The 17,821-nt window shown below is 35.3% G+C and overlaps 1 protein-coding gene across 4 annotated transcripts in view; it reads right to left on the reverse strand.

The window, feature by feature from the left end:
* Positions 1 to 17,821, reverse strand: part of PPIG (peptidylprolyl isomerase G) — a 45,781-nt gene that overhangs the window by 16,800 nt on the left and 11,160 nt on the right. For all 4 annotated transcript variants that reach the window (XM_047870478.1, XM_047870480.1, XM_047870477.1 and 1 more), the window contains 7 exons: positions 13,605 to 13,682; positions 13,439 to 13,513; positions 12,733 to 12,840; positions 12,028 to 12,072; positions 10,652 to 10,739; positions 5,516 to 5,545; positions 5,291 to 5,430 (listed from right to left, as the gene is read on the reverse strand). In XM_047870478.1, coding sequence (XP_047726434.1) covers positions 5,291 to 5,430; positions 5,516 to 5,545; positions 10,652 to 10,739; positions 12,028 to 12,072; positions 12,733 to 12,840; positions 13,439 to 13,513; positions 13,605 to 13,665 — 547 coding nt within the window. In that variant the 5' untranslated portion in view covers positions 13,666 to 13,682. The remainder of the gene's footprint in view (positions 1 to 5,290; positions 5,431 to 5,515; positions 5,546 to 10,651; positions 10,740 to 12,027; positions 12,073 to 12,732; positions 12,841 to 13,438; positions 13,514 to 13,604; positions 13,683 to 17,821) is intronic.

Below are 17,821 nucleotides of genomic sequence, written 5' to 3' on the forward strand. Positions count from 1 at the left end.
GGTGGCTCAGCTGGTTAAGCAACTGACTCTTAATTTCAGCTCAGGTCATGATCTCAGTTTGTGAGACTGAGCCCTACATTGGGGTCTGCACTGACAGCACAGAGCCTGCTTGGGATTCTCTTTCCCCACTTCTCTCTCTGCCCCTGCCCTATTCTCTCTCTCAAGATAAATAAAACTTAAAAAACAAAACAAAACAAAACAAAACCCTAACCTATTTTAAGGCTGGTAAAGATTACAAGTTTGGTTGGGCCACCTGGGTGGCTTAGCTGGTTAAGTATCTTGACTTCGGCTCAGGTCATGATCTCATGGTTCATTGAGTCAAGTCCCATGTCAGGCTCTGTACTGACAACTCAGAGCGTGGAGTCGGCTTTGGATTCTGTGTCTCCCTCTCTCTTTCTCTGCCCCTCCCCTTCTTGTGCTCTGTCTCCCTCACTCAAAAATAAACAAACATAAAAAAAAAAAGATTACACAGAGTTCGGCAATACGTGGCTTTGCAAAGTATATAAGGGTAATTTGTTTTCTAATGTTTATTTTTTTTGAGAGAGAGAGAGAGAGAGAGAGAGAGAGAGAGAGATAGCATGAGTAGGAGAGGGCAGAGAGAGAGAGGGAGACACAGAACCCAAAGCAGGCTCTAGATTCTGAGTTGTCTGCATAGAGCCTGACATGGGGCTCAAACTCACACACCATGAGATCATGACCTGAGCCAAAGTCAGACGATTAACCGAATGAGCCACCCAGGTGCCCCAGAAGGTAATTTATTTTCTTATATTCATTGGCAGTGTCTACCAAAATTACAAATGCATGACCCCTGTAGTCTATTAATTCCACTTTTAAGAATTTATTCTATGTGACCAAAATTCACATATAGACCGATATACAAAATGTGGGAATGAAAATTGATGGGCAGAGATTGGAAGAAGACTTTTCATTGACTGACTATCCTTTTTGGCCTCTAAATTTTCAACCAAATTAATATATTAAATGTTAAAAACTGTAGATATTTTAAAACTTCCAAGTATGACAATAATGGGATACTGCCAAAAAAACAAACAAAAAACCCTACTTACCACTTACACAAAATCTATTTCAAAGTATCTTTAACAAACATTTAAGTATCCTTAAGGTAAAAATGAAACACTACCTAAAGCAAAGCCACAATGCAAGTTAAAAATCATAATGGGATGAAAACGAATAACAAAGAATAACACTTTAAACTTGTGGGCCATTTCTGGATAGTTTTTTAGATTATGTGATTTGCTTATCACTATGTAAAAGAATTTCCTAAATCTATTCACTGACCTTTTTGGAGGGTGGGGTAGGGTACAGTGTGATCTTTTTTTTTTTTTTTAAACGCTTATTTTTGAGATAGAGACAGAGCATGAACGGGGGAGGGTCAGAGAGAGAGAGAGAGAGAGAGAGAGAGAGAGAGAGAGAGAGACAGAATCTGAAACAGGCTCCAGGCTCTGAGCTGTCAGCACAGAGCCCGACGCAGGGCTTGAACTCACGAACGAACCGCGAGATCATGACCCGAGCCGAAGTCAGATGCTTAACCCACTGAGCCACCCAGGCGCCCCACAGTGTAATCTTATTAATTAGGTACTGATTCTACTAGCATGATAAAGTAAAACAAACTCCAGAACATTTTACTTGTAAAGATTTCAGGTAAAAAAAAAAAAAATGCTGCCTTATTCATTTTTATTTGAGATCTACAGATTTTATATCAATGAATTTCACATGAAACCTTTATATTGAAGGCAATTTCTAGGGCATCATCAAATAGGATAGAATAAAGAATAGAACTATTCCTAAAATAGGTCTCCTTTAGGTATTTTCATTTCATATTACTGGTCTCATCTCCTAGATAGTTTCTAAGTTTAACATCCCACTATCTTCCAGCACAAGTTCCATCACCACTGCTCCTAATTCCAGGTTAAGAACAATGAATGGGATCCTCTTACTATATAAATGAATCTCTGGTGTTCTTTACCGTCTCCTGAGTACAAGATTCACTGTTTCCCCTATTGGTTTTTTTTGTGCATTGCCAGGCAATGTTTCCTACCACATACAGGCAAAACTTCTACTCATACAACTATCTACTGTATATCCATCTGTAACTCAGCACTTGTGTTTCTGTAATATAAAACTCTATGTAATATAGCAATGGCCCCATCTCTTATTGCATGGTCAAGGTGTGTACAGACCTCTCTTTTAACCTGAGGTCATGCCAACTCCTGAAAAATCAGTAAGCAGCTTGACTTAGGTAGTGGTTTCATTCTTTGGTGGTCTATGTTCCATCCTCCATTCTGTCCCTTGACAGCCTCTACAGAAATGCAGTTTTTATTAGCCTCCAGTGTTCCATTCCTACATGTGTTGGAAGGTTCTTCTTCTTAACTCTGAACCTTCTCAGGTATATTCAAATAGCTACAAAAAACGGAATTTCCAATTCTGCAACAGCAAAAGGGATAAAGGCCCAAGAAGATTGCCCAGACTCACCAAGACCATATACAGGTGGGCCCAGACAGTCAGAATTCTTCAGAAGTCTTTTTGTTTTCTTTCAGGAAGTTAGAAAAAGAAAAAAAAAGATTCTGTATTTATTTCTTTTTAAACTGGGGTGTAAATCTCTCAAACAAGATTTTAAATATAATGATGAACACCACAGTGTTGCATAAAGCTTTCTGACTGTTTCCAATTTAAAGCTGTAAGGAGGCCATCAAACTTACAAATTGGATGTGAGACACAGCTCTGCCTAAAAAAAGATTATATAGATGCATGACAAAATCCATTCTGACCAATGTTCTGAATAGTAATTAAAGGACTGCAGGGTAATAGATTCCAAACTTTGTGACCTCAAATATAAAGATCTTTTCATATTTCCACAGTATAGACCAGGACAGGGTAGGCATGGGAGTATGGCTTAAAACACACTTGACCTTTACATGAACTCCTGGGCAGACACTAATAAAGGGCCAAATGTTCCCTCCCCACCTGCTAAAACTGATAAGGGCAAGGTATGCTTCCTTAGCAAGAGTTTGAGGGACACACAGTAGGACACTACATCAACTTTCAGCACAACTGTCTGGTCACAATGGCATCAGCAAAATTAGCATTTATTTCTACATGTGAAAATACATGATGAAGACAAGTAATAAATAACATACAAAGAGTGCACTCATTCACTTTCTCATTCTTTCAGCAATAATTCAAACACTGACCTTTTATTACTAAAAGAATGTTTACACCAAATTTATTAGAAAATCTATGCTTATGGTTTAAAATGTGCATTTTTATTACCCCAATTTCTTTCTAAATATATATACCACAGTATCCTTAACTTTTATAAGCAGAGAATATATCCTAACACAAGAGACCTTAAAGAGACACAAGAGACATAAAGTACAAGAAAAAACCCAAGTTTTTAGTAGAAAATAAAAGATAAAAATTTCCTAGATGATTTGAGAAGAAATAATGCCTTAAACGAAAATATTCCAATGATACTAACAGTCTTAAGGATTAAGTATCAGTATCAGGGTGTAAAATTTGCAAACATTAATTAGTTTTTGTTTTTTTTAATGTAAGATACTCAGTAACATCTCATTCTTCACTGGATCTTCACAAACACAAAACATATATTATACATGTTGTTTGTACATAAAGATAGACAGCCAGGCTTATGAATACCAGCAAGTTATATAAACAGTCCCACTATGAGCTGCAGCATATTCCTGCAATGGCTTACAAAGTATATATATATTTAATATGATAGAGAAGAAAATTATCAGAATCGAAGTGGAATACAGAAAACAGAAAATTAAAAATAAGCTTCTATGACTAGTTTGGGTGTTTTTACATTAAAAGAAAACAAATGTGCCTATTTCTAAATGATACAAAGGAAATCAGTATACCTAAAACTTGAGAACAGAATGTTCTACTTACGGCAATTCTGAAAAGAATGTTAAAGACTTTAATGAGTTAGCAATACATAACAGAAAAGGCTCTAAATCTGGAGCCAGCAAGCTTGGGTTTGAAGCTTAGTTCCCTGCTGTGGTAAAAACCTTAATCTTCTTGACTATCCTCATCTGTAAAATGGGAGAAATTAGTACAGAGTTATTGTAAGGATCAGAATGGATTATAGGGGCACCTAGGTGGCTGAGTTGCTTAAGGGTCTGACTTGTGACTTTGGATCAGGTCATGATCTCACAGTTTGGTTGTGCGATGGAGCTCCGCGTGCATCTGTGCTTGACAGTATGGAGCCTGCTTGGGATTGTCTGTCTCTCTCTCTCTCTCTCTCTCAAAAATAAATAAATTAAAAAAAAAAAAAAAGAAAAGAAAAGATTATAGATGACTCTCACATTCGTTAAACATGAAAAACTAAGTATGGATACTATTCCCTAGACTAGTAAGAATAGGAAGAATATAGTCCATTTATTATTTTATTGTTTTCTACACAGGTAATCTCACCCCATTAATTTTAGGGTAACGAAGGACCCAATATTTGTCAAAAATAATGGCAGTTATGTATTTCACACATATAATATAAACACTTAAAACATTAAGTAAACAAAAAAATATTAAGTAAACCAAGTTCCATAATATCATACCAAACTATTGGTCATGTTAATTTCAAATGTTCTGGTCTAAGTAAAGAAGTTTCTCAAATATTCCAAATACTTCTGAATCTCAGTAGTGCATAAAGGGAAATAATTATTCCCTGAAGTTTCTTTATGTTATTCTCTTCAATTGTCATCGTCCCCCTCACTGTGTCTTTCTCTAGAAGAGTATTTATTTACCATGCTATTTATACAACTACAGTTAAAAAACAAAACAAAACCCCAAAACAAAGTGGAAGGAGAAGGATAAATTATAGCAAACTAACAAGAAGGGAAAATTAGAGGGGCACCTGGGTGGCTGAGTCGGTTTAGCATCTGACTTTGGCTCAGGTCATGATCTTATGGTTTGTAAGTTCAAGCCCTGTGTTGGGCTCTGTACTGACAGCTCAGAGCCTGGAGCCTGCTTCGGATTCTGTGTCTCCCTCTCTCTCTGCCCCTCCCCCGCTCACACTGTGACTCCCCCCCTCTCTCTCAAAGGTAAATAAACATTAATTTTTTTTTTTAAATGGGAAAACTAGATGACTCCATGGTAAATGAACAAAATGTGAAGATAAAAGACATTCAGAAAACACAAATGCCTCATATATATGTTCACATTAGTATGAATTTCACACCAACAATTTAGAATGTCTCTGATCGTTTAGCATGCATAAGAATTATCAGAAATATGTGCTTGTTTTTACCTTTAGATTTGGGAATTAGCTCTCCACAACTGAGTATCCGCACCTCAGCAAATGGTTTGCTAGCTGCATCTGTTTTCTGATTTTCTATCTCTCTTACAACTTCTTGGCCAGATATCACTTGCCCAAAAACAACATGATGCCTAAAGAGTCAAGTAAAGATGACTAAATAAAAGCTTTTAATTTTAACATTAAAGTGGTCAAAAAATAAATTAAAATAATCTTTACCCATCTAAATGAGGAGTTGGCTTCGTTGTTCTTTGGAAGTCATCAGATAGAAGAATAAAAACAAAGTCAGAGAAAAACAAAGTTAGCATCTCTAAAAAGGAAAAGAAAATAACTGCATTGGAAACAAAGTTGCATACAAAGAAATCACATGCTATTTTAACATAATAGAATTTTATTACATTAACCTTAAGTCGAACAGAAAAAATTCAAGATGCTTTCTACATAATGTATTTTCAAAAACTCATTCTGATCATGAAAGTAATACCACTCATTGTTGAGAACTTACATGTTAACTAAAGTTGACATTTTGGTGTTATTTCCATTCATCCACGTTTCTTGCGTGTGCCTGGGTTCTTACTGAACATGTAGAATGTTCTATGGTTTTTATAAATTCTATTGTATGAACAGACCACAATTTAACAAAAGATTCCACTAGTTTATGGGTTTAACAATAGTGCTTTTCAACCTTAACATTTTAAACAGTTAAAGCATAGATCAACTGCATAACTGTGGTTTTGTTTTCCAGTTTCAGTCACCTATGGTAACCTGTGGTCAGTCCACAGTCTAGAAGCAGATGATCCTCCATCTGACATACTATCAGTTCAAAAGTAACCTAACACTACATCACAATGCCTGTTATTCACCTCACTTCATCTCATCAGGTAGGCATTTTATCATCTCACATCATCACAAAAAGGGTAAGTACAATACAGTAAGAGATTCCGATAGAGACCACATTCATATAACTGTTACAGTGTATTGTTCTTTTTGCTATTGTTGTTAATCTCTTATTATCCCTAAATTGTAAATTAAACTTTATCACAGGTATGTCTATATAGGAAAACATGTAATATATAGAGAGTTCAGTACTATATGAAGTTTCAGGCATCCACTGGGGGGAATCTTTGAAACGTACTTCCCGTGAATAAAAGGGGACTTACTGTATATATTCAGATGGGCCTCACATGTGTTCTGTTGACTAGAACAGAAATGGTCTATATAGTGTTTGTAAAAATTTTAATTAGTTGCCAACATTAAAAGTTTTGGATACTTTGACTCAAAAATCCAGAATTCAGACCTTCTGGAACGCTGGAAGGTGTGGCGCCTGCATGAGGCAGTAACTGGTCAGGCTGACTATCCCTATCTTTTTAATACATGGATTATCAGTTTAGATTCTTGTCCCAGCAGGCTTTACTGGCTTATGTTACCGAAGATCCAAAGACCTTCGAGTTTATTTTCCCTGATATACAAACAAACTTCACATTGAAGAAATCTGGATTAAAACTTTTGACAAAATTCAAAATAAGCAAAAAGTCCTGCAAATGAAGTAATTTTGTAAAATCTTTTTTTCTACTCCACACCAAACTTAAAATCTTTGTAGTTGAGAAGATTGGTATTGGTGTAGAATGAAGATGGACACTATATATCATTTATTATGTTAAAGAATCTTATCAAACAAGGCATTAGATGGGGTGCCTGGGTGGCTCAGTCGGTTAAGCGTCCGACTTGAGCTCAGGTCATGATCTCCTGAGTCATCAGTTGGGAGCCCCACACTGGGCTCTGTGCTGACAGTTCAGAGCCTGGAGCCTGCTTCAGATTCCATGTCTCCTTCCCTCTCTGCCCCTCCCCCACCTGCACTCTGTCTCTCTCAAAAATAAACATTAAAAAAAGTTTTTAAAAAGGCACTAGAAATTTGGAAGAAGGAACACAATCTAAGCTAACCTTTGGTTAAAGCCCACATGATACAAATTAACAAAAATTCAAACATGTTCATGTATTTTCATAAGTTCACCTTACATGTAAAACTAACCCCTTACTGTTTTCTTCCTACAACAGCTATGTTCACCTGAAGTTGCTTAAACCATTTAGAGATGTAAAAACCATTGTGTATACCCTATGTGTATTTGTATTACATGTTACATTCAACATATACATATATTTTTATCTAGATTTAGTCAAACCTCACTTCACAGATTCCATAACTTGCAAGTTCACTTCCTCACTAGAATTCATTTATAACCCCTAAACCAATACTCTGCGTTTTCATGGTCATTCTCGAACTGGTGAAAAAGTGTATTGAAGAGGAGCAGAAAAACGAGAACTCTTATACAGTGCTGATAGGAATATAAAATGATGCAACCACTGTGGAAAACAGTTTAGTGGCTCCTCACAGAGCTAACCATAGACAAATATTGCATGATTCTGCTTGTGGATCTAAAAAAAATTTTTTTTAATGTTTTATTTATTTTTAAGACAGAGAGAGACTGAGCATGAGTGGGGATGGGGCAGATAGGGAGACACAGAATGTGAAGCAGGCTGCAGGCTCTGAGCTGTCAGCACAGAGCCCAACGTGGGGCTCAAACTCACGAACTGTGAGATCATGACCTGAGCCGAAGTTGGACGCTGAACCGACTGAGCCACCTGGGCGCCCCTGCTTGTATATCTAGAATAGGAAATTCATGGAGACAGAAAACAGAATAGAGGTTACCAGGGGCTGAGGGTAAAAAGAAATGGGTTAGTTTCTGGGACAATGAAACCATTTTGGAAACAGTGGTGACAGTGGCACAATATTGTGAATATAATTAATACCATTAAATTATACATTTAAAAATGATTAAAATGGCAAATTTCATATCACATATGTTGCCACAATAAAAAAGTTTTTTAAGATTAAAAAACTGAAGTTGTCTCCTTTAAAAACAATAAAAACAAAACACAAGTTAAAGAAGGGTTACCTAGAAATTAAGAGAGATAAGGAAAAAACACATAGAGTGAAGATTCTGAGAATATACGTGAAGGATTACATAAACTTAACAGAGAAGTTTTGGATAGCACAGGAAGGGTTTTAATTTAAAGACAAACAAATGAAAACAGTGTTGTTGAAGATCTGGTGACACTGGAACTTGCATACTATACTGTTGATACTAGAGTACATTATATAGCAATATATATATATATAGAAAGACTTAAAAATATGTGAACATTTCACTAGTAAACTTCTAGCAACTTATGTAAAATAGTTAAAAATGCTTCAAACAATAGGTACAACAATGCTCACTGCAGCAGTTTGAAAACCAGGAAGCAAGCCAAATGTTCAAAATTTAGATAAATAAAGACGGTCCTTAGTGGCTCAGTCAGTTAAGCATCCAACTCTTGATTTCAGCTTAGGTCATGATCTCACGGTTTTGTAGGCTCAAGTCCTGCCTCAGGCTCTGCACTGATCCTGCAGAGCCTGCTCGGGATTCTCTCTCCCTCTCTCTGTCCCTCCCCTGCATGCTCACTCTCTTGGTCTCTCCCATAATAAATAAATAAACTTAAAAAAAAATTAGACAAATAAAGCATAGTACATTCAACCAATGGATTCACGTATAGCTATCAAAATATTAATACTTAGCTATGTGCAGAGATTTATATTGTATCCAAAGTTGATTATAGAGTATATGCAACATTTAGGTTACATTTTTATTGCAGAGAAAGACATTCTGGGGACAGGAATTTTTTCTTCTATTTATCTATGTTCTTATTTTTCTACGACCAACATGATATAAATTGTTTTCATTTAAAAAATCAGAAAGACAATTAATTGCCTTAAAAAGGCAATTAGTTGAATGAACTAGAGTCTATTCACACACCAGAGTAATATGCAGCTGCAAGATAAATGAAAAGGATCTCTATGAACTGATATGGAGTGATTTCCAGGATATATTGCTAAGTGAAAAGAACAAAAAACACTGTATGTAGTATGCTATCTGTTGTGTAAGAAAAAAAGGAAAATAAAAAAAAATATATATGTATCTGTGCTTATTTTTGTAAAAACAAATAGAGGAAGATAAGCCAGAAACTAATAAGGTTTGGTTACTAATATGGATGGATGGGAATGGGATGAAAAAATGGGGAATGGCAATGGAGTGAAAAGTTAGGTGGATACGATATTTAAGAGGTATTCTTTTTGAATCACGTTTTATAAACTTAAAAAAAAAACAAAAAACTAAAAACTAATCATGGTGAGAGAACAAAATATAATCATACACCAATCAACCTAACATATTTTGAGCCACAAAACCACACAAAATTCACACCAAAACCACACAAAATTCACGCCAAAAGGCACTAATCTGAGCCACTTTTAAACACAGTATTTTAACTACATACCCTTGGTCTAAAAACAAAAATAACTATAAGTAAATAGCAACTCTAGTTAGTAGGTTACTTTTCATAGAATAGAATAGCAAGTTTTTAAATAGAATTCAGCAAATGGGTAGAAATTCTGAAGATAATGGGAGCCAGGTTTTTCACTATTGAAGACGGGAATTACAAATATGGAATAGTAAATCACTGGAATAAGCCATATGGTGCTTACAGATTAAGTTCTTCTGAGACAAGGAGAGTCTAAGGCTATTGAGGAGGAGAGCAAATCTGTACCGATAGGACATGATAAAAAATATGCACTGTTGAAGAGTCCTGGCCAAAATTTTTTGGGGTTCAGAATTGGAAGCATTAGCAGTACCCACTTTGGAGCTATAAATAATTTTTAGTAAGTACGCAAATTCACAAATATAGAATCTTTGAATAATGAGGATCAACTGCATTTCATTCTTTGTAAACAAGTAATTTATAAAGAGATACTCTGCAAATATTCTTATTATTAAACTTGTGCTCTAAATAAATAATTCTTTCCTCAATCAGTCATTAAGGAGATGACTGCAAAATGGTGACTTTTCTATCATTCCTTTTAAATTTATTAGCTGACATTCTACTAAGAAACAGCTTTGTCTTCTCCCTTATTATTTATTCGTTTATTATTTATACCTGTACGGGCTGCTGGATTTCTATTTTATTTAATAATCTGATACTATCATTATTTATTTTGATGCTCAAATTTTCCTAATCTGGCCAGGGGGAACCTTACCCCTTCAGTCTGGCTCCTGTGTCCTTTTGACAAGTCTTCATCATTTGGAAACTTAAGCAGTACAGTTCAATTTCACTTTTAACAATTTTACTCTCTTCAACAATTCACTGTTCCCCTTCCTTCAAGAATTTTCCCCATTATGGATCCCTCTCCTATTTATTAGCAATCAATGAGAAATGACACACCAAAAAAGGGATATTTTAAATGATCACAGCATAAATACTTACATGAAGAACTGTGAACCGTTTGTGTCCTTCCCTCTGTTGGCCATAGACAAGAGAAATTCTTTGTTGTGTTTAACAGCAAAACTCTCATCTATAGAGAAGCGAAGTTTTCAGTTATATTATAGGCATAAACTCCAAAAAATTTCATTTTCACTCTTCATATCTTATTTTCATATGTGCTCTGTAGCACCAGACAAAATTTAGATAAAAGGTTAAAAGAAAGAATCAAATATTAACCAATTCCTTCTTCCACCTTTTTAGATTAAAACATTTCTAATTTTCAATCCCTTGCTATAAATTCAAATAGTATTATCACCCCCCTTTCTTTCCATTTGCATTTACTTGTCTTTTATATCATTTTGGAAAAGACAACACAATTTTCTTTGCTTATTCAAACAAAAAAATAAAACGTTCCTAAAAAAGGAAGAGAAAGAAACCAGATAGGATTCTTTTACACTTCCTCTGTTTCTTTTCTGAGCACAAAAAAGCACATATGGTTATTTTAAGCACAGAGAGGCACTCATTAACTTAATCTCTGCCACAGCATCATTTATTGCAAAGAGTAGCTTGCTTTGCAATCTTGGATTCGAATACGAGAACCACCCAAGTAGAACGTGAAATAAAATTTTACTGAATTCCTGAAGTGAAAAATATGAAATACGAAATTATTTCCACATTCATGTTTATAGTCTTTCAAATAATCTTCACGTTAATAAAATATTCCAGAGAGAAAATTTTAATTTGAGAAAAACATTATCCAAAGTTTAAAATATCAAAGGGATTTTTTTTTTTAAAGTGCACAGAAGGGGAGCCTGGGTGGCTCAGCTGGTTAAGCATCTGACTTATGGTTTCGGCTCAGGTCATGATCTCACGGTTTCTGGGTTCAAGCCCTGCATCAGGCTCCACGCTGGCTTGGGATTCTCTTTCTCTTACTCTCTCCCTGTCCTTCCCCTGCTCATGCTCACTCTCTTTCTCTCTCAAAATAAATAAACTTAAAAAATAAAAAAATAAAAAAAATACACAGAAAAATGGACCCACTAAACATGTGAGTACTGTTAGTATGAAATATTGCTAAATCTGTTTTAATAAAGATTAAGGTTAAGCTGTGGAAGTGCCCAATCTAGCACTATAATTCTAAGACTTTATTATAGATCATTGAAACCCTTCAAATAATATGATGTATTAATGTTCTAAACACACAAAAAAATCCTACCTCTATAAAAAGTCTATCATATAAATTTTTTCACAAAAAGATTAACTTTTGGATTCACTGACTGTAGTTGGATATTAGTATACTGTTTAATAATCTTGTTGATTCAATAGAGAAAAATGAAATACAGAAAACATTAAAAATACAATTTAAATGTAAACATCTTTACCTTCAAAAAATCCTCCATAAATAGATTCCCCTCCTCGTCCATTCCCTAAGAATGAGAAACATGGACTCTTGAACTCCCAAGACAGTAATCTCTTTGAAGGCGCCACCTAAACAAAATGCTTCTTACAAAGTAGGTGCTTAAATGACTTTGAATCAAAAATACTCAAAGGTTCACAGCAAATCATAAAAGATATTAATTTAAAGTCAATACTGACAAGATCCCAAATTACTTTCTTTTCTCTATGATACAAGAGTTAAGAATGTGACAAAGTCTCCATTAAGATTTGTGGAAAAAAGAACACTCAGATTCTAGTGATTATGTAGACCTTTGAACAAAAATTAGATTTTTTCCAAAAATGTCTCTAAAAATACAATTTCAGTGTTTTTACAATTTAAAAGTATAGGTAAAAACTATATTATAGTTAAGGATTACTAGTTTTGACAAAACCAAACACACACACTGACAAATTACTACGAGATGAATAGTGTTTTTTAATTCAGAAGCACATTTGTGACATTAATTCATGCATCAAAAGTAAAATTATCTCCTATGTGCCTCCTTCTTTTTGTCTGTGAGTACTTCCAGAGACTTTAGAAGTCTTCTAAAGTTGTCTAACTTTAGAACTCTTCTAAAGTTGTCTAACTTTAAGGTCTATGATACCTAACAAAGTATTATGATTTTCTTTTGTGAGATTCAAAGTCTTACCTTCACTGAAGTCACCACCTTGAACCATAAAATCCTTGACAACTCTGTGAAAGAGACAACTCTTATAATGTAATGGTTTCTGAGTTGATTTCCCTGTCCCCTTTTCACCTACAGAGAAGAAAAATTAGTAAGCCATTTAGTAGGAAAAAAATCAAGCAGGCAGTATTAAAGAAAAATTAATGAGGAAAGCTTTCCCCCGTAAAATATACCTCTCTTGAACTATGTAGATGTCTTTAAACTACAGAATTTTTACTCCCCTCGGGAATATTTTTTTAGTTCATTTAAAAATCACCAGTGTTTTTCTGGAGAGTATAGAAATGTAGAAATCAATCTCAGATAAAGGCCCATTGCAAGTAGTATTTCTAGGGGCACCTAGGTGACTCAGTCAGTTGAGAATTCGACACTTGATTTCAGCTCAGGTCATGACCCCAGGGGGTCATGGGATTGAGCCTTGCATCAAGCTCTGTGCTGAGCACGGAGCCTGCTTAAGATTCTCTCGCTCTTCCTCTCCCTCTCCTTCTGCTCCTCTCCCCCAATTATGTGCTCTCTCACTCACTCTCAACTAAGTAGTATTTCTAAGAATTACTTTCACATCCTGGGCAATGGTACATAATCTGCATGGGGAAATCTAAAATCTGTTAAATAAGAAAATTAAAACCATAGTTAAATGGGACTAGCATCAGGGCAACTGAAAATGTCAACAAACCTGTACAAAGACAGCGAAAGTTCTCGCATGTTTTGGGGCACACATCAGAAAATAATTCAAAGACAACTCTTCCAGCTGAAAAAGAAAGAAGCTGGTTTATACTTTACCAACTTAAAATATTAAATATTCATTTATAAATGTTATATAGGAATACTAATTTTCTTACCAGGTTGATTATTAATGGCAATGTCAAAAAAACATCGAGGACGCTGAACCTTTATTCCCATGGCTCCAATACTTCAATCTATGAATAAAATGCAGTTTCAGGCAAACAGACCAAAACAGCAAAAAAAATTTTTTATGAATTTCTGGGGGAAAAAATTCTGGAGCATAAACTAGAAATTTAGTTGAACTTATTTTGATATTTACTTCCATGAAAATATAGATTCTTTCTTGGTGGGCGGGGAGGGAGGAGTAGATTGCATTTTGTGAAGCAAATAGAAAAGACATAAAAGAAAGGCCTTAGCCATAATATAATAAAACTTTTATTTTAACAACTGAACATACATTGCCACTCAAACAGAAAATTGTATTGTCTGTATGATGAGTGAACTCCACAAGATTAAATAGAGAAAAATCAAGGACAGACTGATCCAACCCTTTTGCTCCTTGGAAACAAAAACAAAAGTTTTGATTAAAATGGTGTTTTAAAAAGAAAAACATTCAAATTCCTAAAAAATACCAAAAATAAGTTATCAAGGAAGAAAGTGGGATATTTTAATGATAGAAATATATAGTAGGTTTCCTTCCTGACTAAAAGCACATTACATATGAGGCTATTTTCTGATCATGAGCAAGAGCCTATAATGATATACTAGTGTAGACAAAAAATACCAATAGGTGACATACTACTCTGTGTGAATACTTTTATCTATATAGCAGATAGCTATTATTTAACGTTCTTTTGCTAAGGCATTTATCTGAAAGACTTAGATGTTTCAATCATGATTCCTGATGGGAAATGACAGGCTAAGGTGAAGAGCAGAAGAAACAAAGGTACTTAGTTTAAACAGCATCCAAAATTATGGACTATAAAAATGACAGTTTCATCGGCTCAGAATAGAGATTGAAATGTATACGCTTTTCTGAAAATTATCCTAAGCTGGTAGCTCTGCAAAAGGTCCAGTGAAGCTGTGAAAAATCTATATTCTCCATCCTAAATAGATTCCTCCTTTCATCAATTTTTAGGTAGCTTCAATGTAGATTGTAAGAAATAATATACAGTGTGTACTTTACCCATTTTCCTCCAATGATAACATTTTAGAAAACTGTTGTATAATAGCACAACTGTAGCATAAAAGCAGAACAACGTTGATATAATCCTTTATTCCATTCACATTTCCATTTTACTGGCACTCATCTTTGTGCCTGTTATTTAGCTCTACAAAATTTCATCACATATGTAGGTTTATATATCTACCAACATCCCTTATCAATTTTACAGACCCCAAACACATAAATTGGGGATTAAATTACACAAAAGATAGATTATATTGCATTAAAATTCAACCCAAGTTTTGGCATATTCACTTTTGGCATTACTGTATGGGAAAGGGGGGAAAATACCATTTTCTCATGACTTCTCAATTTTATTTCTAACAGGTAAAATAGATATTAGAATTTGTTTCACATGAAACAAAGTAAAAAATCTAAACTTTCAATCCTCCAGTAGGCTACACAGACTTCCTGAAAACAATGAAACAAAAAAACTTAGTAATTTTAGGATCTTGCCAAGTTGGTTGCGTTGTTTACTTGCATAGAATTTCAATTCCTGCACACTTGAAATTGAGGGTATGTTGAATCCATAAATCTGAGGAAACTATCTTATCTTAAAAACTACTTAGTACCTGATTATCCTTTATCTTCAAAATAATTTTTGTAGGCCTTCTTCTCTACTTTTGGGGGTGGGGGTGGAGGAAGAGAAGAGAAATTTTAATGACTTATTTTCCTCCAAAAAAACTTCTACAGCTACTTGTTTAACCACAATATCCCAGTTGGAGATTTCTATTATTACAAAATGATTACTATGGTATAGATAATACTGCCCCAAATAGCTTATAATTACAGTTAATTTCCTACATACAGTACTGAATTCTTGAAAACAAACTCCCAGTTGGAAAACCAGGCATCATTTATGACAGGTCAGAAAAATCCCTAGTTACTCTTAGCCTTTTATTTTTTAACTTTTTTTAAATGTTTAAGAGAGAGAGAGAGAGAGAGAGAGTGTGTGTGTGTGTGAGCTGGGGGTTGGGGACAGAGAAAGGGAGACACAGAATCAGAAGCATGTGGGACCCCAACTCACGAGCTAAGAGATCATGCATGACCTGAAGTCTGATGCTTAACGGACTGAGCCACCCAGATGCCCCACCCTTAACCTTTTAGACACACCTTTGATAATTTTCCAAGTTTCTCAATTCTAGAGCACAATGTAAAAAATCCTATAGCTCTGGGACCTCGAAACTGCAATGAATACCACCACTAATTTATGGAGTATGATCACAAGTGGGAGCTCCAGTATAGTGTTTGTTTTGTTTATTCTGAGAGCTGCTTACATAGGGGAATTCACTTTGGGAAAACACTGAGCTACACTTACATTCTATGTAGCTTTTGGTATGCTATATTTCAATAAAAAGTTTACTTTATTAAAAATAATATATCTAGAACAAAACTTTACTTCTTTATCCCCAGTTCTCTCAGAACTCAGTAAATATTATTACTGTCCATCGTCTTTGGTTGCACTTTCCTTCACAGCCCATTATTCAAACTATTAGGAAGTCTGCACTGACTGAATTTTAGCTTCAAAAATTATCCTGGAGTACCTGGGGATTGAGCATCGACTCTTGATTTCAGCTCGAGTCATGATCCCAGGATTGTGGAATCGAGACCTGCGTTGGGCTCCGTGCTGAGGCCCTTAAGATTCTCTCTGCCCCTCTCCCCAACATGCCCTCTAAAAAAAAAAAAAAACCCAAAAAACCAAAAATCCCACATGCTCCCACCATCTTTACCATTATTATTATTTCTTATCTGGAATGATGCAATAGCCTCCTAATTGGTTTTACTTGCTTTTACTTAGTTCTCTATTTTCTATTCTTATTAGAATAACCAAAGTGGAATGATTCTTTAAAAGTACATTTACCACTTCATTCCTCTGCCTAATATTTTCTAACATCTATCACATTTAATAAAAATGTCCTTCCATGGGGGTGCTTGGGTAGCTCAGTGGGTTAACTGTCCAACTCCTGGTTTTGGCTCAGGTCATGATCTCACAGTTTCATGGGTTCAAGCCCTGCATAGGGCACTGCACTGACAATGCAGAGCTTGCTTGGGATTCTCTCTCTACCCCTCCTTCTCTTTGTGCCCCTTCCCCACTCGTGCTATGTCCCTCTAAAAATAAACTTAAAAAAAAAAAAATTCAAAATGTCTTTCCATGCATTTCAAGAACCTAAACTAGCACTGTCCAATAGAAACATGAGTCACATACATAAGTTTTAAATTTGTAGTAGCCACATTAAAAAAAAAAACCAAAACAGGTCAAATAATGTATTTTATTCAACTCAGTATGTCCAAAATACTACTTCAACATATAATTGACATAAAAATGTTATTAATGAGATATTGCATTCTTTTTTGGGTAGTGGGTCTTAGAAATCCAGTGTTTATCAATTCAGAAAGTCATGTTTCAAGAACTCAATAACTGCATGTGGCTCATACCTACTGTTACACTAGACAGCACAGATCTAAAAATTTCAGCTAATGACCTCCATGACTTCATCTAACATTCTTCTTCTCCTTAGACACATGTGTTCCAGCTGTTCTTCAAACATCCCAAGGCCTAGCCCTTCATCAGGTCTTTCACACTTGTTGTTTCCTCTGTGTGGGATGCTCTTACCCCAGATCTTCCCCTTGCTCATTCCCTCACTTCACTTAAATCACTGCTCAAGCATCCCCTCCACATGGAAACCATCACTGACCAGTATATTCAAAGGTGCAGCCCTTGTCCTCCAACACTTTATATCCCCTTACTTGTCATATTTTTCTTCGAAGCATTTACTGCTAATTGATATTTTATTATAAATTCAAGTTTTTATACCTATTCTTCTTACTAGAATATAAGCTCTGTGATGTGATAAACCTTTTCGATTTTGCTCTCTTTTTTTTTTTTTTAATTTTTTTATTTTTTTATTTTTCAACGTTTATTTATTTTTGGGACAGAGAGAGACAGAGCATGAACGGGGGAGGGGCAGAGAGAGAGGGAGACACAGAATCGGAAACAGGCTCCAGGCTCTGAGCCATCAGCCCAGAGCCTGACGCGGGGCTCGAACTCACGGACCGCGAGATCGTGACCTGGCTGAAGTCGGACGCTTAACCGACTGCGCCACCCAG

The sequence above is a fragment of the Prionailurus viverrinus genome, chromosome C1 (genome assembly GCF_022837055.1).
Source record: "Prionailurus viverrinus isolate Anna chromosome C1, UM_Priviv_1.0, whole genome shotgun sequence".
In the NCBI taxonomy this organism is placed as follows: domain Eukaryota; kingdom Metazoa; phylum Chordata; class Mammalia; order Carnivora; family Felidae; genus Prionailurus; species Prionailurus viverrinus.